Source organism: Hyperolius riggenbachi, chromosome 3 (genome assembly GCF_040937935.1).
Source record: "Hyperolius riggenbachi isolate aHypRig1 chromosome 3, aHypRig1.pri, whole genome shotgun sequence".
NCBI lineage: Eukaryota > Metazoa > Chordata > Amphibia > Anura > Hyperoliidae > Hyperolius > Hyperolius riggenbachi.
In genome coordinates, this window is record NC_090648.1 from 420,810,480 (window position 1) to 420,837,983 (window position 27,504).

General features: G+C 43.2%; 2 protein-coding genes across 15 annotated transcripts in view; one reads left to right on the forward strand and one right to left on the reverse strand.

Moving 5' to 3' along the window:
- Positions 1 to 27,504, forward strand: part of SH3RF2 (SH3 domain containing ring finger 2) — a 477,535-nt gene that overhangs the window by 116,785 nt on the left and 333,246 nt on the right. For 9 of the 12 annotated variants that reach the window (XM_068277518.1, XM_068277521.1, XM_068277522.1 and 6 more), the window contains 3 exons: positions 3,826 to 3,942; positions 8,330 to 8,427; positions 13,162 to 13,241. The gene's annotated coding sequence lies outside the window, so the exon portion shown is untranslated. The remainder of the gene's footprint in view (positions 1 to 3,825; positions 3,943 to 8,329; positions 8,428 to 13,161; positions 13,242 to 27,504) is intronic. The other 3 variants (XM_068277517.1, XM_068277519.1, XM_068277524.1) reach the window with 2 other exon arrangements.
- GRXCR2 (glutaredoxin and cysteine rich domain containing 2) overlaps positions 8,276 to 27,504 on the reverse strand; it is a 167,187-nt gene continuing 147,958 nt past the window's right edge. For all 3 annotated transcript variants that reach the window (XM_068277532.1, XM_068277533.1, XM_068277534.1), the window contains 2 exons: positions 12,682 to 12,879; positions 8,276 to 8,541 (listed from right to left, as the gene is read on the reverse strand). In XM_068277532.1, the coding sequence (XP_068133633.1) occupies positions 8,323 to 8,541; positions 12,682 to 12,879 (417 nt within the window). In that variant the 3' untranslated portion in view covers positions 8,276 to 8,322. The remainder of the gene's footprint in view (positions 8,542 to 12,681; positions 12,880 to 27,504) is intronic.

Consider the following 27,504-nt stretch of genomic DNA (forward strand, 5'->3'; position numbering starts at 1 on the left):
AGCCATCAGAGGATGGGTACATGATGGTCATGAAGGGATGGAGATGGTCAGAAACAATGCTCAGGTAGCCGGTGGCATTTAAACGATGCCCAATTGGCACTAAGGGGCCTAAAGTGTGCCAAGAAAACATCCCCCACACCATTACACGACCACCACCAGCTTGCAGAGTGGTAACAATGCATGATGGATCCATGTACTCATTCTGTTTATGCCAAATTCTGACTCTATCGAGCCTCATCAGACCAGGCAACATTTTTCAAATCTTTAACTGTCCAATTTTGGTGAGCTTGTGGAGATTGTCGCCTCTTTTTCCTATTTGTAGTGGAGATGAGTGGTACCCGGTGGGGTCTTCTGCTGTTGTAGCCCATCCACCTCAAGGTTGTGCGTGTTGTGGCTTCACAAATGCTTTGCTGCATACCTCGGTTGTGTGCGTGTTGTGGCTTCACAAATGCTTTGCTGCATACCTCGGTTGTAACGAGTGGTTATTTCAGTCAACGTTGCTCTTCTATCAGCTTGAATCAGTCGGCCCATTCTCCTCTGTCCTCTAGCATCAACAAGGCATTTTCGCCCACAGGACTGCCGCATACTGGATGTTTTTCCCTTTTCACACCATTCGTTGTAAACCCTAGAAATGGTTGTGCGTGAAAATCCCAGTAACTGAGCAGATTGTGAAATACTCAGACCAGCCCATCTGGCACCAACAACCATGCCACGCTCAGAATTGCTTAAATCACCTTTCTTTCCCATTCTGACATTGTTTGGAGTTCAGGAGATTGTCTTGACCAGGACCACATCCCAAAATGCATTAAAGCAACTGCCATGTGATTGGTTGATTAGATAATTGCATTAATGAGAAATTGAAGAGGTGTTCCTAATAATCCTTTAGGTGAGTGTATTTCCTTTTAACCACTTCACCCGAAAGGCGTTTTTACCCTAATGGAAAAGAGCGAGTTTCACCTTTCAGTGTTCATCCCTTTCATTTGCCAATAGCTTAATCACTACTAATCACAATGTAATGATCTATATCTTGTTTTTTTCACCACCAATTGGGCTATTTGGGGTTTAAATTTGTTTTCAGTAATTACTTTATTTTCTATGCATTTTAAAGTGAAAAACAAGGAAAAAATGAAAAAATACACTATTTCTCCAATTTCATCCCCTATAGTTTTAATATAAACACTGCTACTGTACATAAAACCAACACATTTTATTTGCCTATTTGTTCTGGTTATCACAACATTTTATTTATGTCCCTAGTACAAAGTATGGTGACAATATAGTATTTGGAAATAAAGGTGTATTTTTTCTTTGGTGTTTCCCCCCCCCCCCTCCTATTTTCACGTGTACATGCACAGGGATACACGTGCAGGCGCGGGAGCGCGCATGTGCACACGCACAGCGGCAGCAGCACTGTCTGACTTATAAAAACATCCCGGAGCCATTAAGAGTCTCTAGCAGGACTCTAATGACAAGTCAGCTTGTCATTAAGTGGTTAAGCAATGCCAGTTACCTGGCTTTCATGCTGATCCTCTGCCTCTAATACTTTTAGCCACTGCTCCTGAACAAGCACATGCAGATCAGGTGTTTCTGACATTATTGTCAGATCTGACAAGATTAGCTGCATGCTTGTTTCTGGAGTGATTCAGACACTATGGCAGAGACATAGATGAGCAGGGCTGCCAGTCAACTCATATAGTTTAATAGGAAATTAATAGCAGCCACCATATTCTTCTCACTTCAGTTGTCCTTTAAGGGAGTTATTTTGCATCCTAAAAATCAAACAAGCTGACACTTACCTGGGGCTTCTATCGGCCCCCTGCAGCGGTAACGTCCAACGCCGTCCTCTTCAGATGCTCGTTCCCCGCCGCCAGTCCCGATGTAATCACGCCAGTGATTATACTGCGGCTGTGCGCCCATGGCCACTCACGTGCTCGCTCCCGCACACATCATCGGGAGCTTATTTTGCAGGTGCAGTAGATAAATACTTGATCTACTTACATAACACATGTATTGTACTGTCCACGTTTTGTTTTCAGTGAATTTTATATAGTAAATGGCGAGAATTCTGTTCCTGGTGGGGGCCATGTCTTTTGCCCACAGTTAAGGCTAACTCGTGATGTCATTTCTGCCCTTTACTTTTTTTCTAGTCTCCTCCAATCGCTGAGTCGCCTCAGCCTTGCTTGTAAACATAAGTGAGTAGGGGATTAGGTTTCAGATAAGCAGCTGGCAGGGAAATAAAGGGAAGAGGAGGAATAGATTATAGATAAAAAGAACCCTCAGCATGCAATTCTTTGGCACCGACTACTAAAGGGCCAGTGTTCCTTAAGTATGTGATAGATAGATGTATGGACAGTGTAATGGTTAAGGGCTCTGCCTCTGATGTAGGAGTCCTGGGTTCAAATCCTGGCTCTTCCTACTCAGTAAGCCAGCACCTATTCAGTAAGGAGTTCATTGGGCAAGTCTCCCTAACACTGCTACTGCCTACTGAGTGCGCTCTTGTGGCTGCCTCGCAAGCGCTTTGAGTCCGACAGGAGAAAGGCGCTATACAAAAAAAGGAATTATTATTAATTAACTCCAAATCATAACAGCAGAAAAAGTTTTGAAAGTTTTGAATGCAGGCTTAGCATCTTTATCACGTAATACACTCAGACCAGTTGCTGTTGAAATTAGATTTTTATGGTGACGATACCGCTTTAAGTGAATTAAAACATTAGAAATAATTTGTGGAATAAGGAATTTGGTCCTGTTGCTTGTTGCCTTCCAGGTCCCACCTGCTCCTTACTTTGCACCATTTTAGTATTTCCACTGCCTGTGCAGTCTGTTGACCAAAAGCGCCCCTCTGTGCATGAGTGTATAGACACTAGCCATGTGTAAGTTCCCAACTGCACATGCTTAGTAAAAAGAAGAGCTTGCAAAAGATGCAAAAGACAACAGATACGAGAACTTCCATTGGACATGCACGGTTCGGAACTCACATATTCCAGGTAGAAAAAAAGAGCTTGTGCCCATTCTCTTTCCATTGGGCTTCTCAAAGCACCAGCGCCAAGTTTTGGGCTGGTTTCGCCCTGTCTCAAACATCACTCAGGGCTGGTGCACACCAAGAGCACTTCTGAGTGCTTTCTAAAATGCTAGCGCTCCCAAAATGCTTGGCTAATGTCTTTGTATGAGATGGATCACATCAGAGCAATGTGATTTTTTTTTTCTCCAAACGCAAATGCTGGTCCTACAGCATTTTGGAGGTGATTCAGCCTCAATATTAAGTATACGAAAAGTGGAAAATCAATCTAAAAACTGCTAGAACAGAGCAAATTTTTTTTCTAAGCGTTTTTTTTTTTTAAAAAAGCTGTTCACTTCCAGCTTAAACTGTAAAAAAAAAAAAAGGCTACAACAAAACGCACCAAACATTGCTAGGCATACCTAGAAAATCGCTAGGCACATGCCTAAAATCGCTTCAAAAAACACTTTGCCTTTGCAATTACACCCATGATTTTTGGTGTGCACTAGCCCTAATAAAGGACAAATCAGCCTAAACATTGTGTCAGTGCTTTGCTGTGCATTCTGCTTCAAAATAAATGAAGAATATTCTGCTGAAATTACTGTTGATATATCGCTGTCAAATACTAAGAAATGGATGACAGTCGCAGTGTCCAAATGCAACAATTGTCTTCAGTCTCTAACACGCCAGCGTGGAGGATATGACTCAGTGAATGTAATTGTATTATGGAATTAGGGGCTCAATTAACTTAGATATGATTGGTAAAAATTTCATGTGGTAACAAAACCTTGACTTGACTTGAGTTTTTCATACATGCTGTAATTTTTCAGGAATTTATCAAAAAAGACAATTCACAAAGGTTTTTATCTCATGCGATACATTTGATGGATTATTGCAAACTGGAATGAAAAATGGAAGCCAGATGTGATACAGATAGCATTATACTGGTAAGTAAAGAGCAAGTCCAAGCTGCATAAAATGAACAAAACATTTGTATCAGCTAAAAACCATTAGCATCTTATTAACCATTTTTAATATCTATACAATAATATTGTGGATTTGTGTTTTGCAGTACATGTGAAATTAGGAACATTCTTACTTTCCTGAATAGTTTAATTAAAGCAAACCTGTTATTTAAAAAAAAAAAAAACTATGAAAGTTAGATACTTATGGTGGCTCAGTAGAGGGAAGCCCCTGGATCTTCCAGAGGCTTCTCTGATCCTTCTTCAGCCCACTGCTGGTCGTCTGGACCCTTTTTTTCATGGCCATGCCCCATTCATAAATGAGTGTGGCTGAACTGTGCAGGCACACTGACCATAATAGCCTGGAGCTGTGTAGGAGTGGCTCTGAGCTACTGCACTGAGTCTTGCTGCACAATGCGGTTGCGCTAGTACACAGATGGAAGAACAGCCAGGTGAACCTACTTGACAAGCCTTTGTTGAATAGGTTCAGAGGGTTTCAGCCCTGGACAGGGCCGGATTTGTACTCTTTACTGCCCTAGGCCACTGTCACCAGCCGCCCCCCTTCAGTATAGGTAGTGAGATGACCCCTTCCCTCTAGTATATGATAGCCTGATGACCCTCCCCCCCAGTATAGGTAGTCAGATGACTCCCTTAATCCCTCCTTCCCCTCCCCCCCCACCCTTCAGTATAGGTAGCCAGCTTGCCTTCACACCACAGCAGCCATCTGTCACTCATTTCTCCGCTCTTCTCCAGTGCAGAAGCTTCCTCTTCCTTTCCGTTTCCAATGCTGCCCAAGTCCATAGCCGCCGGCCACAATGCAAACATGCACAGAGAGCGAGGCGGCTGCTGCACAGGCAGCTAGCAGCAGAATACCACAGTCAGGCACTAGCCTGAACTCCCTGCATTGCAGCATTTGCAAGCTTGCAAATGCTGCACTAGTTTAGTCTGCTGCTGCTTTGGTGACCTTCTTTCTTTGGTGCCCTAGGCCATGGCCTAGGAGGCCTTGGCCTAACCCCTGCCCTGGAACTGCGAGCTCAAAGGAGATGGGGGATGCCTCTGGAATAATAATAATAAAAATTATCAAACATTATAAACCACATTCCTGTACTATAAAGGGAAAAGATGACATTCTAAGTGTGGACTTTGTTATTGAACAAGTTTGCATTAGCAAGTGTATTTATAAACTGAAATGCAAAGAAAATTGAAGCAAAATTTCAGCAGTTGCTCAAATCAACCAATCAGAATCTTGGGAAAACAGATTTGAATTGATTTCCTTGGTCAAATTAGGTTACGCTAAGGCTAGGTTGACACTACTGTATATGTTGAATGGAAAATGTGTACAATTTATCTGACATACCTTCCATTCCTGTACATTTTACATCTGTCTGTATCAGTTTTGATTTGTAAACAGAACAGACAGAAAAGTCATTGCTGTAAAAGCCTTCTCCCCTCTCTGCATTGCTTTCTGTGCTGCCACCAGCCATTCCAGTTCTACTTGCAAAATGGATAGGAATGGCTTGCGCTGCATCTGTTGGTATTGGGTATTCAGTTAGTTTTTTTGCGGGTCAGGACTTTCCTAACAATAACATGAAATCCATTTTCATGCTCGTTCTTCTAGGTCTCTACAGTCTGGAAATAGTTTTTTTTTTGTGTTTTTCATTCATGTGTGAACCAGCCTTTATGAAGAAATTGACTTGAGGGTTGCTAATAGTTGATAGGCAATAGACAATGTACTGATGATCAACAGTACATAAAAACATTCATTAATATACTGCTCTGAATTCCAGCAACTGCAGCATTTCTGGGTGAATTTGCAGTTGATCATTTAGAGAAACTTGGGGTTGAAAATGTAGAAGCTGCCATCTTTGGACATTTTTTTTTTGTAATCCACTTGCTTGGCTGCATTACTGCTCTTGAAGCTACGTACACACATGCGACAACTATCGTTCGTTGTCAACGACAAACGAACTTTTAATTGAGGAAAGAACGACCTAAGTAAAGTTAGTTTTAAAAGTTGTGTAACGATCTGATTGTTAGAAGGAACGTTACATCACGTAAAAGCAACTATTGCGCCTGCGCATAATAATGAAAAAGTTCCATGGAGAAATAGTGAAATGCGCATGTCAAGCCTAGTTCGAACGACCGTTTCCAACGATGTACTACTTTTGCAAACGATCGTCGTTGGAAAAAATCCGCCAAGCTAGATAGTTCGTTTTTCCCGATCTAGCTCGTCCGTCGTTAGACTTAATGGTCGTTGGCTGCTTTTTTTAAACGATCGTCGTTTGAAACGATCGGGGAACGATCGTTTCAAACGACTATAGTCGCATGTGTGTACGCACCTTAAGGCTCAAAAGTTTGACACTTATCTCAAACCAGCATGCAGCCAGTAAATCAGTAAGGAGTCAGAAACCTTCATCTGTATACTTGTTCTGGGTCATTGTCACAGACTAAATATAGACTCGAGGATCAACACCATAAACGGGCAAGTAGCATTTCTGAAAGGGAACAGAGATGGCAGTTTTCATACCCCTGTCACTACAGGTATTCCTTAAAAGATAACCGAGGTGACATGATGAGATAGACATGTGGATGTACAGTGCCAAGCAAATAAATTACCATGTTTTTTGTTCCTTTTTTTTTCTTTCTCTGCCTGAAAGAGTTAAACATAAGGTATGCAAGTAACATTTTCTGTCTGGGTCGGGACTGGGTTGGGTTATACCATTACCCTCACTGATAAGGAATTATAACCATAAAACTTTACTGGCAGGTAATAGTTTCTGAGAACAGGAAAGAGATAAAAATAATCAATAGTTCATAGATTTTAGCTCTGGCATGCTTCAATGAATGTGTCATTGAGCAGAGACAATGAAACCGTAAAAACTTAAAAACTTGATTTAAATATAAAATCAGGAAATCTAAAAAAGTAATTTAGGAGAAAGGAGGAAAGATACAATTGTATATCTCATCAGGTTGTCACCTTTGATGTCTTTTTTAAAGTGAGATTTAAGTAAAAAAATGAGTTTAACTTACCTGGGGCTTCTTGCAGCCACCTGACATTGTCCTGTGCCCACGACGTGGGTCCGACTCCCTCCGGCAAGCAGTGGTGACTCCTGCTAAGCTGGCCAGTCAGCGGCTACTGGGCATGCATGGCCCCAGCGGCTACTGCGCACACCCTGATCGTGCTTCTGTGGCTGGAAGCTTTCTGTGCATGTGCAGTTGCAATTTTTGCATACTATCATGCGTAGAGCACTCCTGGCCACGGGAGAGCGGTGGGGATGCGCGTGGCCGGCTAGCATTGTGAGGGTCGCCACTGCCTGCCTTAGAGACTCTGAAAAACAGCGTGCGCACAGGACGACTGCAGAGGGGTGCAAAAATCTCCAGGTAAGTTAAACCTCACAAGCAGTTGTGAGAGTTTGAGAGGCTTTTCACTGCCTATCAACTGCTCATGGAAAAGGGGCCCATCACTCTGGGATGGAGATGGCAGTTGAGATGCTAATAATCCTGGCTTGCATGCAAATTATTTCCAACTTGGAACTGGGGCAACCAGAATGGGTTTGAAGTCCCAACTCCAACCTGCATATAATTTATATTAAATTTGAAAGTGAGCTGGATTTGCTAGCATTTCATTGAGCATATCTAGCCTGGGACAGCTGTTTATCTCAGTTTTTGAAGGGAGGAGCTGGAAAATGGAGTGAGAGTGCCAGTGACTATTAGAGATGGTAATTATTGTGATAATTATTCTATCCTTCATGTAAATAATGCAAAATGTATGCTGTTTGGAATTGGGCCAATCAAATCCTTCCTATCCAGGCCTCTTTCACATGGGAGGCTGAAGGTTGTGAATTTGCTGCCTGTTAGCTGCTCCCATCCACTGGCCTGTTGCTAGCCCTTAGTGAAGAGGCTGACCCCCATGGAGTTACATCTGAGCGCAGTAGTGCTCAGACTTGACAAATCACAGTTCACTGGGTAACGCTACCCCATGTCAAGCACTGACACACCTGGTGCTGCAAACACTGTCATTCAGCTGCACTGCACCCGAATGGCGCTCTTGGCCAGCAGCCAGGAGGCTGAACTGCTCGATTAGTGCTCAGTTTAGTCTCCCGTGTGAAAGAGGCCTTACTAGCTTTGTGTTTGCAGTTGTAGAAGCCCTGAGTGGAGGGTAGATGAAGCCAATGATCCTTTCTGCTGATTGGATGATGCACTGCTTTGGTTGTTCTGTGGAATTACGCCACTTTTGCTCCAGCTTTACTTGCTCCAGTTTTGGTAAATCTTCCCATCATACTGTTATTTTTGTCTAACCAGTAGTTCTGACACAATGGAATTTCTAATATTTATGCACTTTGAAATCGTATGTTACAATTTTTTTTAACAGCGTGGAGATAATGAACGACTATATCCCTCCGAATCCTCAGCACATATCGGGCAGGGCTGCAGGCCACTCTCATCACAAGCAGGACAGCGCAATGCACGGTAAGACTCTTTAAACCGATTGGCTAACATGGTGAACTTGCTGCCATGACATATAGCACAGGGGGAACATCCCGACCCTTTACACTGTATGCACTGGTGAAGGTCTTCATCATCCTGCAATGTTAAAAAGAGCAAAGTCAGACACCTAAGGAACAAAGGCCCATATACATTTAAATTTCGCCTGTGTTTTCTTCTACGTTTTATATTTTTTTACACCTTGTCAATATAATTCCTGTTAAACCACCGGCATGCAAGAAGATATAGCACAACCCCCGGTATTTGGCACAGGCAGAGATCACCTGATGCACAACTCCACGAAGCCGCCCCCGCCATGCTGTATAAAATACTTACTGAGCCTCTGGGTTTTCTACCCATCCTGTTGCTCCTTGCGGCTTCCCAGCGTTCTCCATCTACGGCTACCGGCATGTCACCTCTGACACGCACCGGATCACGTGACATGCCAGGAGCCATGCACAGACGCCGTACAGCCGCTAGAAGCTACAGGAAGGGTAGAAGACACTGGAGGCTTTGTAAGTATTTTATGCCTGCAACACCCCCCAAAGCCCTGCCCCTGTTATTCCCTCAGGCATGCTGGGTTAGTTGAGATTTCTGATTGCCTTTGTTGTCTGAGGAAAAAGCTATGAACTAGCGGCACCATGCTAAAGGACAGCTGCACTTCCGTCTGTGTACCCGCAGATGGGGGTATACAAATGTGAATGCAGCCATTCAAACATATTCAAAAAACTCTTGTTAAATATGTTTAGAGGGTCCCAGCGATGGGTGGGGTGGGGCGAGGGAGGATGGAGAAAATGGGAACAGGACCGTGAACTGTTCAGTAATAATCAGATCACGCTGCCATACACCACACATGGAACACCTGTCCTCGGAGGGCAACTTACTTCCTGCTTACTGATGCCCTCTTACTGTGTGACTCCAGAGGCACATGTGCGCTGTCAGGACACGCAGTAAGAGGGTGTCAGTTATCAGGAAGTGCAGCGCCCTCAGAGGAAAGTTTGTTCCATGTGTAGTATGGCAGTACGATCTGGTGTGTCTACTATCTCCCAGCTATGCAAAGAGCGGTGTCTGGCAACGGATATCCCACTGTGTTTGAACAGGCAGAAGCGCTGGTGGGTGGAGCCCTGCCTGTGATTGCACTGGCTTTGGGCGTTCTCTGAGCTGCTCTCTGCCCCACACGCCGTGGCCACTGAGAAGACGGAGGAATTATGGACATTCAGATTATAAGACGCACCAACGTCTTTTTCGGACACATCTTTGAAAAATACGGTATATACTGTACTAGATTTTTGTACAGAACACAGTGCTATTATGCAGCAAATCTTTATGGATGTTTAAATGTGTGAAGGGTTAAATACATTTTGTGTTATTGTATTATGTGACAGCGTGGGACCTCTTCTTGAGGAGCTAAAAACAGTTGCATACCAAGCTAATTTAGGCTGAGCTCTTATCTGTCATCAGTTGTTTCTAACCATACCAAGGTGCCTTTAGTCCAGCAGTAAATCTATTTAAAATAACTTCTCACCTACCATAGTTTTAGCTTTTGTTGGAAATGTATAACCTGTCTACCTCAAGCTTATGTGTGCAATTATTACTGTACTTGAATTTGGACTACGTAAATTAATGCTTAGCACGTCCTGAAACTGATCAGTTCACTCTTTTTGTGCACTCTGCCTATTTTTTTCTGTGAGGCAATAAAACATTTACTTGTATAATGTATTAACTTTCGATTATAGCTGTATCTTGGCTTAAGCAATATATTAGCTGTCATCCTAGTACGTCTATTGAGATGGGCTCAATTTGTAGCCTTGTGTATGGTTTTCAAAGATTGCCTTCACCTGTGAAGTAAATTTTTCTAGGTAAATATATTGTGTGAGATAAGGGGAACCTGGTGTAAATCATGCCACAGGAAGCTGAGTAGATCTCATACCGCTACTTAATCACCCAGGTTGCCCTGGTTTATAAGGTCAGAGATGGATTATAGCCTTATGTGCAGGTGGTTTTATATTGGATTAGAGCTATTATTTCTATCCTCTTCTCACAGGCCCGGACCATGGCCTTTTAGCATCAAACACACCATTATGAGCACCCACATTAATACTTATGGATGATTGCAGTAAACTTTAACTTTGACAGTATATATCAACATTTTTGTTTAGTTTGCAAGCTACCTAAATAATACAAAAAAACTTTTGAAAAATTACTGCATAATTAGTAATTTAATTAGTAAATTAAATAATTGGAAGGGGAATCTTTTAAGTGTAAACTCGTAGAAAAAAAAGACTTTCAGCAAAAACGTAAGTTTAAAATTACCCCTGTCCTCTTTATCAATAACTAATCTTCTGTTAGCATAAGAGAGAAACCACCTAGTTTCTTTAGGTAGAAAAGAAATTGTATAACTATTGTTTTTATCTTCCGGCAAGGAATAGAAATGAGGGCACAGTAGGCCACGCTGTCAAGATCTCTGTGTCTGGGCCTCCGAAGGAAAGGGGTGCAATTTTTATTTATTTATTTTTTTTATTGATGCACTTTGACAGCAAATCACATTTGTAATAAATTTTGAGGGCTAAACAGACAACTGTATTTATGTACAAAAGTACAATACTGCTTCAAATAAAGAATCCACTTTTTTGAGTTAAACAATAAACTCTTCAGATCAGCTTACTACGAACGTTACATCCACACGCTGAATTGTAAAACAGTGTTTCTCAACATTTTATTGATATGTACCCCTTTTAAAACCGTGTACCCACCAAGTACCCCCTAGCATAGTAAACATTATTACAAGTACCCCTTGACAAATATATATTTAATCATAATACATGATAATTGGTTCTAAACTATTACCAAGCATTTATTATTGCTTTTAATTAGCTAAAACATTAATTTAGGGCTGTTTAAATAAGATGTATCATTTTCTAAAACTCTTAATTTGTTATTCTTGGTAATGTATATCAAGCCCGAGTACCCCCTGGAACCATCAGAAGTACCCCTGGGGTACGCGTACCACACGTTGAGAACCTAGGTTGTAAAACACTACTGTCCTATCGGGAGCGTAAACACTGCAGCCAGTCACTAGTGCACGCGTGCTAATACTCCTGATCTTTATTGTAATTACACACGCAAGAAGATCAATATACCTGGACTGCCTGCACTGCTAACACATTACAGATTCCAGACTTTTATTTCATAGCTGGGTACACACATATACATACATACACAAGGTTGTGGAGTTGGAACAAAAAAATCATCATCCTCATCATCCAACTCCTTAGTTTAGAAAACCTACTTAACCACCCTGGCGTTCTGATTAAATCGCCAGGGTGGCTGCGGGAGGTTTTTTTTTAAATTAAAAAAAAACTATTTCATGCAGCCAACTGAAAGTTGGCTGCATGAAAGCCCACTAGAGGGCGCTCCGGAGGCGTTCTTCCGATCGCCTCCGGCGCCCAGAATAAACAAGGAAGGCCGCAATGAGCGGCCTTCCTTGTTTTGCTTACATCGTCGCCATAGCGACGAGCGGAGTGACGTCATCGACGTCAGCCGACGTCCTGACGTCAGCCGCCTCCGATCCAGCCCTTAGCGCTGGCCGGAACTTTTTGTTCCGGCTACGCTGGGCTCAGGCGGCTGGGGGGACCCTCTTTCGCCGCTGCTCGCGGCGGATCGCCGCAGAGCGGCGGCGATCAGGCAGCACACGCGGCTGGCAAAGTGCCGGCTGCGTGTGCTGCTTTTTATTTGATGAAAATCGGCCCAGCAGGGCCTGAGCGGCAGCCTCTGGCGGTGTTGGACGAGCTGAGCTCGTCCAGACCGCTCAGCAGGTTAATACTTACAAGGGGTGTGGAGTTAGTACAACAAAAAATCATCCGACGAAGCCACGGACTCCAGGTACCGAAAATTACTCCGACCATTCGACTTAGACTCCACAGCCCTGTGTGCGTGTGTATACATATGTATATATATATATATATATATATATCAGTGTTGCCAACTCATCCCTTTAATTACTGACACAGATGAATTATACAGGTTTCGTGGCTAGGTAGATGCAGTTAAGGCACTGATTATGTGTAAGAAGCCCCAGAACCTGTATAACTTAGATGAGTTGGCAACACTGATATGTGTGTGTGTGTGTGTGTGTGTGTGTGTATGTATGTGCAACACTGATATATGTTTGTAGCAATTTGTCAGCAACCCTCAAACCTAATATTAGGAATTCCATTTGAGAGTATATCAAATTCTTACTTGAATATTCAGTGACTTGATTCCATGAGTCTCGTAGTCTTCCACCGATGTGTACTGTAAATCTCTTTGAAGTGCTCGTTTTTGTTTGGGTGACCATTTTGGACTTTCAGGCTCCTCTTTATTGATTACTGGAGTTCTTATGATCTTCAAATTATTGGTGTAGATGATGATTTTGCCAAAATCGATAACATCGGAAGTCTATAAAAAATGCAGAGAAAATGTAATTGTATTGCTTGTATACAGTTATGGATAACCTGCTAAACCCTGCCGTGAAATGTAGACCCTGCCTTCTCTTAAAAGTTGCACTCATTTTAACTTTTCTTAAAGTGACACTGAATCGGAAAAAAAACGTAGGCTATAATGAATTGTATGTGTAGTACCGATAATTAATAGAACATTTGTAGCAAATAAAAGTCTCGTTTTTATTTCAGTTGTATAGCTTTATTTTTATAATATTGCATCATTCTCTAATATTTGCAGTTTACAAACTACACTCTGACCCTTTGAACTTTCCAGCAGTAAAACCTTAACAAACAAGAAAGAATGCGAGACGGGTTGAGGTAAATGCTTCAAGTTTGGTTGGAGAGCTCAGAGAAGCTCATTTGCATAGATAATTGATGTTTCTTAAAGGAGTACTGCAAAGGAGGGGGGGGGGATACAGTTTAACTTGCCTGGGGCCTGTGGCCACACAGGGACAAAAAGATACTCCGGTTCCCACTGTGGCTCACTTCTGGATTTTTTGCGACTTTAATGATGCAATTCACTGCACCTGCAGTCAGCTGGATCGAGGCAGCGGCCGCGCAGGTGTTGTGATTTGCGACATTACAGTCGCAAAATCCGGAAGTGAGCCGTGGTGGGGAACTGCAGCATCATTTTGTCCCAGCGTGGGCACAGAATGTCTGCGGGGGACCATCAGAAGCCTCAGAGAAGTTAAACTCCCCCCCCCCCCCCTTAAGTACTCCTTTAACTCTTCCTGTACTGGAAACAACGTAAGACTCATATCTTAGCTACAAATGTTCTATTTCTTAGCTGTACTACACAATACTACACTATGTGCTGTACAAATCATTATCTTATAAGTTTATTTTCACTTCAGGTTCCTTTTAAAGTGGACCTGAACTCTTGCACAGGACAGAAGGAAAACATATAGAAATGCAATCAAAAAATCAAAGCCGAGTGGCCCTGCATGTGCACCCTGTATCATGCATTTAGAGAGTTTAGCCTGTCTAATTCCCCCTCATCTGTGACTAATCACCACCGTAATTTGATCTCTCAGCGGTGTCAGCTCAGGAATCTCCTCTGCCACAGCAGAGCAGCTAATTTGTAAACACAGGATGTTAACAATGTTTGCTTCTTTGAAAGCAGGAAGTAGATACACTGCAGAAGTATTGCAGGATTTGTATCAGCTGTTACAAATAAATGTTTTTCTTTAAAGGTTATTATGCTGTTGTGTATCTTTTTAGCGTACAGAGGAAGTTCTGTGTTCAGGTCCACTTTAAGGTAAAAAAGAGCTTAATATTTTATCGTACATTGGGAGAGCTTTTGTTAGTCGGTTCTTTCTCTACGTCTATGTATCATATTTTTATTTTTTTAAACAATTTTTATTATTGGCATTGTCATAAAATGAACACACTTTTTAAAATAGCCAGTTGTAAAATAGCCAGTTGTAAAATAGCCAGTTGTAAAATAAGCATCATTTATTTCTTGTTTAATTTTAAATACAACTTATGTATGACAAAGGTGTCAACAGCAGAGAATCCTGAGACATACCATATAATCTATATATGTGGCCAGATGATGACCAGAGATAAAGCACTTAAGGCCTTAATTCACTAAGATCATGCTGGAGATAATAAGGCAAGAGAAAACTTACCACCACCCAGTGAGAGAGTTATCTTATCTCTTCATTCCTTAAGTTACCTCCTCTGTAGTTAAGTTACCTCCTCTGTAGTTAATTTACCTCCTCTGTAGTTATTTTCACATGCAGTTAATTAACAGCCTGTCTTTAACTCTGGAGTTATTTTAAGGATTGGAGAGTTAACTTAAAGACAGAAGAGTTAACTTTAGGTTTGCCTGAGGTAAAATGTTTCCTGAATACTACATGCCTTATCACCATGGTAACAACTCTAGAAGAGTTATTAAAGACAGGAGATAATCTTAGTGAATTGAGGCCTTAGGCTAGGTTCACAGTGCTCAGTTGCGTTGCAGGAAAAATCTGCATGTCAACTTACTGCCCATACAATTCTGTGGGTTTGTTCACAGTAATGGATCGCGTTATTCTAACTTGCTGCATGCAGGCTTTGCATTAAAGTATATGCCCAGTCTACATTGCAGTTCACACTCATTTTAACTCGTGCATTATGCAACTGGCCACTGTGAATCCAGCCTTAAAGGGAACCAGAGACGAACTGTATTAAAAAAATGAAAAAGCTTTTATACATACCTGGGGCTTCCTCCAGCCCCATAAGCTTGAATCGCTCCCACGCTGCCTCTATTGCCGCTACCAGGTTCCGTCACTTCCGGTGGATGCGGCCAATTGTACACAAGAGCAAGGACTCCCTCCATAGCCTTACGCATGCGCCTGCGTAGTGTGGAGGCGCATGCGTAAGAATATGGAGGGAGTCCCTGTTCTTGCGTACAATTGGCCGCGTCTGCCGGCAGTGACGCACTGCGATTGCGTCGACTGGCCGAAAGTACGGGTCTCGGTACCGGCGGATAGAGGCAGCGGAGGACGGCGGCGTGGAAGCGATCCAGGCTTATAGGGCTGGAGGAAGCCCCAGGTATGTATAAAATCGTTTGTCCAGTGTCTCTGGTTCTCTTTAAAGGACAACTGTAAGGGACAACTGTTCCACTAGCGGCGAATGCGATGCTGAATTGCAAATCGCTAGTAATTTTAAAATCGCTACAGTTTGTATTTTAACATAGGAATCACGGTAGGTAATTTCTACTAACGTGATTCGTTTTTTACTTAAACGCGATCGCGCCGCGGAGCGATTTTTGCCGCAATTTTGTTATGCAGTCCAGTGCATAGCAAAATTGCGATTTCAAACGCCGGGGAAATGTGTTACTTTGCTGAATCGCTAGCGTTCAGCGCGAACGCTAGCGATTGCTAGTGGAAAAGGGCCCTAATGAGAGGGATATGGAGGCTGCCATTTTTATTTCTTTATAAGTAATACCAGTTGCCTGGCTGTCTTGCTGATCCTCTGCCTCTAATATTTTTAGCCTTAGACCCTGAACAAGCACGCAGCAGATCAGGTGTTTCTGACATTGTCAGAGCTGACAAGAGTCTAGTTTTGATGAGCACCCAGCTGTCATCGGCTCACCGATGTTGCGCACAAAAGCACTGGCCCTACATTCTCTCATCTCCCCCTACCTGGCTACTTTATCATGCCACCCGGCTGGAAACTATTTCTGGGGAGAACACGAAAATAGATCAGTAGGGCTGCCAGGCAACTGATATTTTTTAAAAGGAAATAAATATGGCAGCCTCCATATACCTCTCACTACAGTTGTCCTTTAGGCTGGGTGCACACATGGCTGTGCGTGAAAGGCCGAGTCTGTCATGTAAGGGTTTTTAGTGCGTTTGCGTTTTTTTTTGGCATATGCGATTTTCTAGCCTTTTGCCTGCATTTTACGTGTTTGCGGTACGTTTATACAAAATGCATATTTTCCATGCATTTTTTCAATTGTGTTTTATGCAAATCACTAGGAATGCAACAAGAACCAGAAATGCATCAGAAAACAATAAAAAAATGCATAGAAAAACGCATTTCATTGCCTTGCCATTGACTTTCATTATGTGCGTTTTTGATGTGTTTTTAAAAATTATGCAACAAAACGAGCGTTTAAAAAAAAAAAGCATGTTTTAAAACGCATATGTGTTTTTAAAGAAAACCTGTAACTAAAAAAGTTCCCCTGGGGAGTACTCCCCTCGAGTGGGGGAAGCCTCCGGATTCTATCGAGGCTTTCCCTGTCCTCCTGTGTCCCACGGCGGACTTGCTGTGCCCCTCCCAACAGCGGGGATGTAAATATTTACTTTCCCAGCTCCAGCGCAGGCGCAGTATCGGCTCTCCGCTTGGAGATAGGCAGAAATAGCCGATTGCTGTCAGTCTGCTCTACTTCGCAGGCGCAAGCCTCCTGCTCCTGCGTAGTAGAGCAGACCTGACAGAGATCGGCTATTTCCACCTATTTCCGCACTGAGAGCAGCAACAGCGCCCCCACTGGAGCCAGGGAAGGTGAATATATCAAGCCTTGTCAGGCTTGTTGAGCTAGGAGTGCGGGACATTTCGGGGGAGCCAGCGATGGATTGCCTGCAGCTACAGGGGATGGGGAAGCCTCATTGGGACCCTGAGGCTTCCCCCTCCCGAGGTGAGTACCCCACAGGGGACTTTTTTTTTGTTACAGAGTCTCTTTACCCTCCTTAGCGGTAACCCAGAGTCAGGCTTGGGAGGGAAATCCGCAGCTCGGAGCAGTAATCCCAAGCTGGATCCGTCGAAGGTGTGGAATGTGCAGGGCTGCCACAGATCTATCAAGCGGTATGAGGTTTAGGATCTGACAGCTTGTGAAAAAATTGCACTACTTTTGGAAAAAAAAAAATCTGGAAATAATCATACCGCCAGGGAGGTTAATATGCGTTTTTTTTGATGCGGCCAATTGACTACCATTAGCGGCAAAACCGCTGCATTTTTCGCAATGCAAGTGTTTCTGCTAAATGTGTTTCTAGCCTTTAAGAGAACCCGAGGCTGCAAATTTTAATTAAATAATAACACTGCCTGATCTGTGGGGCTGGGCGGATCAGGTAGCCGCAAGTGCTGTGGCCAGCGATCTTCTAGTTTCCGTGACCCCTGGGATCATGACGCTGCAAGCTGTGCTCTGTGTCTCTCATGATGGCAATTTTAGGGCTCACAGCGCGGTGCGGGGGGGCAAAGAGTGGCGCATGGGGACATAGAGGCATTTCATGGATCATGCCTCTGTGTCCCATTCCACTTTAAGGATCTGGACACCCACTCACTATGGGGTTCAGACTAGTGAAGTTTCAGTGTATAGTTTAGTTTGTCAGTGTCCTTACACTTGGGTGGGCCTAAAATGGCCTTTATTCTAAACAGGTGGGGCCAGGTGCCAGAAGTCATTTGATGCAGGGTCTTCGGTGCGGGACAAGGCTGCTTAGTAGGGATGATCACATATGCAAATTCTTCTGAGTTGATGCAAATTTTTATGCAAATGTATGCAGCTTGAAAATGGACCATTCAATTTAAACCTAGGTTTAAATTGAATGGTCCTTTTTCAAGCTGCATATATTTGCATAAAAATTTACATAATTTCAGAAGTATTTGCATCTCATTGATCACCCCTACTGCTTAAGTAACTATCAGGCCTGGAACCCACTGAAATCAGCAAACGCGAAACGCTACCGCTAGCGTTTTGTCTGAGCGGTTTGCAAGCGGATTCATGCGCGTTTTCGGTCGCGTTTTGCAACATTGTATTTTTTTGCTCAGCGGTTGCGTAGCGTTTTGCGTTTCGCGTTTTTATCCTGATTGGTCCTGTGAATTATTTTTCATTTTGTTACAGTGTGCTGAACCGCAAAACGCTAGCAAAACCGCTCAGTTTAGGTTTTGCTGAGCGTTTCCGCTAGCGTTTCAATACTTTACATTGAAGCGTTAACGCTCCCAAAATGCTGCAGGTCCTGCGTTTGCGTTTCTGGGAAACGCAAACGCTCCTGTGGAGGTTGCCCCGGTACTTATCCGTTAGCCGGGCACATCCTCTAGGTGGAGACAAAACTCCACCAGAGTTACATCTTTCACTACTATCCATGTCGGCCTGGAGGGGGAATAGTAATTTGCGCCACCTGCCGGATGCGCCCGGCTAACGGATAAGTACCGTTGCCCCATCCATTAACATTAGCCCAGCGTTTTGGCAAAGTGGTGGCGTATCGCAGCGCTGCCAAAACGCTGCCAAAAGCGCTCCTGTGGGTTCCAGCCCTAACTTTTTTTTTTTTTTACTAGGAGGCTGCAGGATTTTGTTAAATACTCTGGAGGTTCGCTTCAACATAAAACGTATCAATTGGAACAAGACTCGTAGCTGATCCTCTTCTCATACTCTGTTCACAGAATTAGGCTTTGTTCACATTATAAATCCAAAACGCTGAATGTTTTTGTGCGCAATTTTTTTCAAGCGATTCCTGGCTTTTTTTGAGTGTTGGGTGATTTTGTGTAAGCGCTTTTGATGCACGATTGAGATTTTCACTTCCTGAAGTCAGTCAGGAAGTGAACTCTTTGACCCTGAAAAGAATAAATACAATCTATTTATTCTTAAAAGTGCTCGAGAAATCGCTATACAAAGCGATTTTTCAAGCACTTAGCGATTTTCTCTATACCTTCCATTGAGCCAAAGCGCTCAGAAAATGGTACAGGCAGCGCTTTTGGAAGCGAATCGTAATCGAACTGCTCATATGTGCACACACTCATAGGGAATCATTGCACAAGTGCTTTTAGGGCGAACTCTAAAATAGCCAGCGCTTAAAAAAATACACCAACGCTCATAGTGTGAACAAGCCCTGAATCCTTTCTAAGGACAGCTGTGGACGTGAAACAAAGTTTGAGGGTAGAACCACACTAGGCAGAATCACATATGCGTTTTTCACTATGTGCTATGGAAAACGCGTATGCGATTCTGCCTAGTGTGTTCCTACCCTAAAAGTGCTGCCAAGTCCAGCAGATTTTCTTTCAAGTGCTTTGCTGTTACGGCGCTCCAGAGTGTGTGTAACAAACAGCCAAAACCCACAGCTGAGCTGCCCCCAAGCTTCTTCTCAGTGACTCCAGCTAAGCAACAGACTGAATATAAAGCTTTCATAAATAAACATGCAATTTGAAATCAAAAGGTGTGTGTAGGCTACAATGCTGACTGCTTCCTAAAGTATTATTTCTAGTTGGTGACCCAAAGCTAGTATTCAGCAATTAACATCAGAGCACCTGCTTTGTGTACTTGTTTAGGGACAGTGATTTTGAAGGTATTGGGCCCTTTTCCACCACCCTGCATTTTGAGATCTAATTTCGATTGCTAACAGATCGTGCAAACGCAAGATACAGAAAAAATAGTGGAAATGGCCCCTTTCCATGTGTGATCCGATTGTGTAGGGATTTTGGCCCAAGAGCAAACGTCGTTCTGCGATTGAGCTCTACTCTACTATATGAGTATAGCAGCTCAAACGCAATCACATTAGTGGAAATTGGTTTAAAACGCAATTACGATCACGATTGTGATTGTGTTTCTTAGTGGAAAAGAGCCCTTAGTAGTAGTGTATCTATCAGCATGGCAACCGGTGGCATTTCTAGGAGGTCAGATAAAACAGCCTATGCAGTTCCTTCAGGCATAGTCATATTATTACATATTAGGAGTAACATTGGTGCCCCTTTTACACTTACAGGTTAAACCTGTGTTGCATAACACTATTTTACCAAAGTGACTGAAATACAATGAAAATCTATGGAGACTTTCACACCTGAAGTAACCAATCCAATGCAAGGGCTTCAGCGCATTACCGCAAGCACCACGCTTAACGCACCGTACTTGGGGTAATGAAAGTCTATTGGTGATGCAGTAAGTGTAAACACCGGAGTGCGGAGCATCACTCATGCGCAGAATGGCGGGTATCCAAGAGCCATACTTCATGACCATCAATAAAGTCTTAACGTAGATAGAAAACGGACAAGCGCTCAGGATAACTTGCACATCAGATAGCAGATGAAAGATAGGGCAATTAGCCCCCCTGATGAGTTGCTAAGGCAACGAAACGTTGGGCGGAGCTACGGAGTGACGTCATTCGCACAGCACCAGCCGGACGCGGCTGACTGTATGTGCGCAGAGTTTTGAATTTTATCTACAATATCAGCACCAGTAAATGGGGTTTCCCCGATACACCTAGGGGATTAGTTAAGAGGCAGAGGCGTACGCCTTGCCATCAGCTGAGCATAGTGCGACCCCTGCACCCCCTAATCCGCTCTAGTAGTGAATATTTTGTGAGAGTACTAGTTGCAATAAGATATCGAGATTTTTTTGTCTGCATTTTTATTGGAGTTGCCAGCCAAGCGGGCTGAGCTTTTAGAAGTTTATGCTTTTACGCTATGAGGAACTCTTTATTTGCTCATACAGAACTTCAACTGAAACTGGTGGATTGATCGTGAGGCTGCGGGGTGGCCAATACCCTGAAGGCCGCAACATCTGGTGAGTCACCCCCTGAAGGGGGGCTAATTGCCCTATCTTTCATCTGCTATCTGATGTGCAAGTTATCCTGAGCGCTTGTCCGTTTTCTATCTACGTTAAGACTTTATTGATGGTGCACGCATCTGGGAAGAGCGCTCCCACTACACAATCTTGTCCATTAGAGACTGATTAGTGGCTATATCTTGCCTGGACTTGATTTTCCACGTTTATTGCAATTTATTACTTGTATATGAGCGCAGTATTGGGGTGTTCTTTTGCTTTTGAGTATACTTCATGACCAGCAGGGAATATGTCCCTGAACAGGGGGAAGACGGTATGCATATGACCCTGTCGGCACTCTCTGCCACAGGGGCATATGCTTTTCGGTTTTTTACGTTGATGTGGGATGTGGCAGGAGCATCGCATTGCACCAAAACGCAACAATCAGGTGTAAAACTGGTCTCGCTCTCTAAGTTTTCTCATCACTTTTAGGGTTTTAAACTGTCTCTTTTGCTAACATTATGTTATTGTGATGATCAGTGAACATATTTCTATTATACAACTGGACTCACCTCTTGATTTTTGTTTTGTATCTTGTACTTATTCGGGCTAGATCAGAAGTCCAGTGGCATAATGATCAAAGAGCTGTTATTTCTATTTCGTATATTTGTATTTGTGTATCCAAGTTTATTTTATCACATTTATAAGATATGTTCCCCCCAGAGCCATGACTACAAATCATGGGATCCCCCTGCAAAAACATCATGGAGCCTCCCTTCTTAGCTTCCACCTACTTCCATTAAACAAGTGTGGACAACCCCACAAAATGTGTAGATCATTATCATCATCATTATTATTATTATTATTATTATTTAGTATTTATTTTTATTTATTTATTTTAAGTATTTATATAGTGCCGACATATTACGCAGCACTGTACAGAGTTTATTGTCTCGTCACTAACTGTCCCTCAGAGGGGCTCACAATCTAGTCCCTACCATAGTCATATGTCTATGTATGTATCATGTAGTGTATGTATCATAGTCTAGGGCCAATTTTAGGGGGAAGCCAAAACTCATCTGTATGTTTTTGGAATGTGGAAGGAAACCGGAGTGCCCAGAGAAAACCCACCCAGACACGGGGAGAACATACAAACTCCTTGCAGAAGTTGACCTGGCTGGGATTTGAACCGGGGACCCAGCATTGCAAGGCGAGAGCTCTAACCACTACGCCACCGTGCTGCCCATTTAGTATTTATATAGCGCCGACATCTTCCGCATCGCTGTACAGAGTATATTGTCTTGTCACCTAACTGACCCTTGGAGGGGCTCGCAATCTAATCCTTACCATAGTCATTTATAGTGATGTAGCGAACATCAAATTATCAGTTCGTGAATGCAAATTTACCGCAAATTATCACAAACCGGCTGTTCACAGCGGGCTCCATAGACTTAAAGGGACTCCGAGCTCACAATAAAAAAGAAAGTTGAACTCACCTGGGGCTTTCTCCAGCCCAGTGCTGGTCGGGAGGTCCCACGACGGCGTCCTGGCTCCTCTCCAACACCCCGATCCGGAATGGCTGACAGGCCGCAGCCCGGGCGACACTCTCCCGAGTGTCGGGCTGCTCCTTCTGCGTATGACGCGGATGACGTCACACGCCGGCCGCCTCGCGTCATCACGGCGGCCGGCGTGAAAGTACTGCGCATGCGCGATTAAAGCGCGCATGCGCAGTACTTTCACGCCGGCCGCCGTGATGACGCGAGGCGGCCGGCGTGTGACGTCATCCGCGTCATACGCGGAAGGAGCAGCCCGACACTCGGGAGAGTGTCGCCCGGGCTGCGGCCTGTCAGCCATTCCGGATCGGGGTGTTGGAGAGGAGCCAGGACGCCGTCGTGGGACCTCCCGACCAGCACTGGACTGGAGAAAGCCCCAGGTGAGTTCAACTTTCTTTTTTATTGTGAGCTCGGAGTCCCTTTAAAGCGGACCCAAACCAAACATTTTTTTAATTCAAAATATTTAGTTGCACCACTCTGACACATACAAATATAAATAAACACTCCTTCAAGCCTATGAGCATTTCAGTGCATGCTTTTCACCCTTCTCTTTTCATAACTAGGGTTATACAGGTGGCAGCCATTAGCAATTCCTCCTATGCCGGATACCACCTACTCCATCAGTCTGCTGGATTCTGTCCCGGCAATATGAAAGGAAGTAAATGTAAAATATTTTATATTTGTCATCATGCAGCTGAAAAAAGGCTGCTATTTATTATTATAATTTAGAAAATAGATTTTATTTCTGAAATTTTGTATTTTTAATTTGGGTCCACTTTAAATGGCAGCCGACTTTAGCAGTTAATAGTAAAGCCCCCTTATGTGGTAGAAACACCAATTTGAAGGGTATGTGGAGAAGGACAGTGGTTACAAGAGGAAAAAAAATTCAAGAAGACCTTATAGTTTTTGAAAAAAATCGATTTTAAAGTTCTTGTGCAGAGTATGGGAAATGTTTCACCGGCTGCCGACTTTAGCGGTTAATAGCAAAGCCCCCTTATGTGTTAAAAACACCAAATTTGCAGGGTATGTTAAGGAGGGCAGTGGGAACAAGACGGAAAAAAATTCAAAAAGACCATATAGTTTTTGAGAAAATTGATAAAGTTAGATGAAAAAAGTAGAAAAATTACTGCGCTAAAATGAGAGATAATGTATTAACATGTATATAAAAGTATTTTCAATTTTTTTTAAATATATGTTCAGAGTGTGGGAAATATTTTAAAAAAATGATGTTGGGTCCCTTCCCCCCTTCCCAAGCCTCTTTAACCCCTTGCCCCTATGCAGGCTGGGATAGCTAGAATGTGGAGCCCTGGCCACGTGGGGCTTCGCACCCTGAGCTATACAAGTACGCATGGTCCATGGTATGGGGAGCTCTGGGGTAGAGAGGCGGCCAAGCCTCCCCCTCTAATAGTACGGGGTATTAGTAAGGCATGGCGGAGCGGCTCTAGCTATACTAACTATAGCTGATGCTAAAGGCATCTTTGAATTTTGTCTCCAAGGCTCCCTATTGGTCTAATATCAGACCAATGGGGATCAGGAGGATCCCCATTGGTCTGTTATTAGACCCCCAGGGCCTTCCTCATACCATGAATCATGCAGGCTGGTATAGTTCAGGGTGCAAAACCCCACACGGCCGATGCTCCGCATTCTAGCTATCCCAGCCTGCATGGAGACAAGGGGTTAAAGGGAACCTGAAGTGAGTAAAATTATTCAAAATAAACACATGACGTAACATCAAATGAATATTACATACTTACCTCACCTTCAGTTCCTCTCAGAATCTCACCATTTTTTTCTTACACTGATCCCTTCCAGTTCTGACAATATTTTGCCAGAACTGAAGTATACCAGTTGCTGTCAGTTATATATCAGCAGCTGTCAGTTACAACTGAATGTGCAAGGTAAATACCATGTTTCCCTATGGCTCATGTGGGTGATACTACAGTTTAACAGTGTGCTGACCAGGAAGCCGTTATGGGGTATTGGCCATTTTTAAAACACGGATAATTCCGTTGATCACAGTGGACAAATGAGATACAGGAGAAGAGAAAGTCATTTTCGATTGGGCATGCACTTGGTGGCACCGATTTTCACCCAATTCGATTATAATAATCGGAATCGGATGGTCAATCGGCCACCAAGTCGCTTGATGTATGGCCACTTTAAATTTTTTCCTGCAACCCTTCAGGACAGACACATAGCAATATTTGGCTTCTAGGAACAGAAAACATTGGGAGAACTAGATACAAATTCAATGCAAACCATTAGTCAGGCAATATCTCTGTAGCATGCTGGTGAGCCCAGCATGCTACAGAACATGTAGGAACTCTGCATCATAGAACATGTAGGATTATGAATCGGGTACCTATCAATCAGAGTGTTTTCTACACATGCAGTGGCAGCATGCTGGGTCTTTAGAGCAGGAGCCTTTCCAGCAGAAATAAGCAAAGCGGCCACAGTTCATATTCAGGTTCTCAAGGCAGCTGTCCCACCCCAAGGTTGTCAATGTCTGTTGTTTTGCCGTGCAGCTGCTCTGGAGAGTTACTGAACATATTGTTACCAGATGTGCCAATCCCTGAGCAGAGCAGTGTCATTCATGCTCACCTTTTCATGTTCCCAAGCCACATCCCCCCCCCCCCCTCTTCTCCTCAGCGCTGCCTGATGTCCAGTCTTCATGGCTGCCGCCAGTATCTCTCACCATGTGGCTTGCTGATATGCACCGACGATTTATATAATGAGATTCTGGATGTGTTGGGAAGAAGAAGCTGAATGTGCTTTAGAAACCAGAAATGGATAGAGTTCGCTGCTCCACTCGCAACTCAAACTGGAGGACAGTGGGGGTGGCAGTGAGTAGAGGGGTGCACCCTCATGACTCAATCATCAAAAGACTGGCACCTCTCAAGCCTATGTCTCGGCCCAGCCAGTCACAAGCCCCCTAGTGGCCAGATCGCACAATGTCTTCCAATCGGTTCCAGCACACAGACCATGCAATCTGTTGGTGCAATCGGTGTGCAGAAATCACTGGAATTTTGGCAGCAGACAGGCTAGAACTTGTGAGTTACAGTAAGACAAATTACACACTATTTCAGGGTATAGAACTGCCACCACTCCTGCAGAAGGGCAGGAGACTTAACCTCACTGATACGGATACCTGCAAATAAAACGGTTAAAACACACTCTATTTTAACTAGCTATCAACAGTAGTAGCGACTCTGCAGAAGGCTAGGATTTGTTTTGTGTTGTTGAATAGTAGGCGTAGCTGAAAAATAACTGACTTTTAGAAGTCTTATTGCAATATAAATAATTAATATATACAGAAAATAATTAAAATCAACAATTATGGAGACAATAGTAGCGCAGCATAAAAATAAAAAAAGGAAGAAAATATGAATACTTAGGTTCAGGTAAAAATATATCCTTTCTGGGAAAACACACGTGAAGTTCTTTTGTTTCCAGAGTAAAGTTCAGACAAGATGGCTACTAACCACATGGTCCTCTGGCTAGCAGCAGCATGCTTTCATGATGATGGAATTTGGAGGACTCCAGGGAGGAGTCCCTGTCAAGTTGTTTTGAATAACCCACATTTTTGAGTGGGGTCTCAGGTTCAGCCCAGGGGCTGGACAGGGTGCAGTTAACCTTCTGGGTGGGTTTCTTGTGCCCACCAAATATGACACTTTCCATATCTCAGCTTACGCTTCCCGCACACACATAACAGTCACAGATTCAGAATCCTCAGAATATGACAGTACATATGACATCAAACGTGGTTGGTGTTGCAGATTCTGTCTTGAAGTATCGGAATACCTCGGGTTCTGGGTATGTCAGTGGCATCAATTTAATATTAAAATGTTCACCAGATCTCGACCAGCAGAATGATATAACTTTCGTACCTCTCATATAAACGGTATTCCTTAAACAAGCTAAAATCAAATATTACATTTATGTTTAACCTTTTCTCCTCCCCCGGGACGAGTAACTACGCCCCTGCAAAATGCCACAACTCTGTGCAGGGGCGTAGGTACTATGTCCCTCCCGCCGCTTCCCCCCACTCAGTACCACCGTTCATTACCGCCAATCACCCGCTGCTAGATCAATGAATGGAAAAATAATTCCCATTCGTTGATCTAAGTTCCCCTGTGAATGGCTGCAGCCGTCTATTCAGATGTCTCTGCCATTCATGAATCCCGTGCACGTAGTGCTTCCGTTTCTGTACTAACAGTACGGAGCTGAAGTCACCACTGAGGACATCTTGTGGCCAAATTGTAATATTACATCCTCTTTTTTTTCAGTTTATCATCCCTAATTACACTTTTTTTTTTAAATTAATCCCTGACCTCCCACACTCCCCTAAAGTTACCATTTTTGTATTTTTTTAATGAAAAAAATTACAAATTAAAAAAAATACATTAATAGTTACCTTAGGGACTGAACTTTTTTAATATGTATACAAAAAACTGTATACTACAGTTACTTTATAAATGATGGGCTTGTAATTAGGGATAGACACAAAAACTTAAAAAATGCACCTTTATTTCCAAATAAAATATTGGCGCCATACATTGTACTAGGGAAAAATTTTAAACGTTGCAGTAACCAATACAAATGGGTGAATAAAATGTGTGGGTTTTAAGTACGGTAGCATGTTTTATTTTGAAACTATAATGGCCGAAAACTGAGAAATAATGAATTTTTTGCAATTTTTTTCTTATTATTCCCATTAAAACTGAGTTAGAATAAAATAATTCTTAGCAAAAAGTACCCCCCAAAGAAAGCCTAATCAGTGGCCAAAAAAGCAAGATATAGATTGTTTCGTTGTGATAAGTAGTAGTAAAGTTATAGGTGAATGAATGGAAGGAGCACTAAAATTGCTCTGGTTTTTTAAAGGTAATGTCCAAGCAAAATAAAAAAATGAGTTTCACTTACCTGAGGCTTCTACCAGCCCCATGCAGCCATCTTGTGCCCTCGTAGTCACTCACTGCTGCTCCAGTCCCCCGCTGGCAGCTTGCCGACCTCGGAGGCCGGCGGGACGCATTGCGTACATTTTTACTCATTTCCGCTAGTGCAGGAACATTAA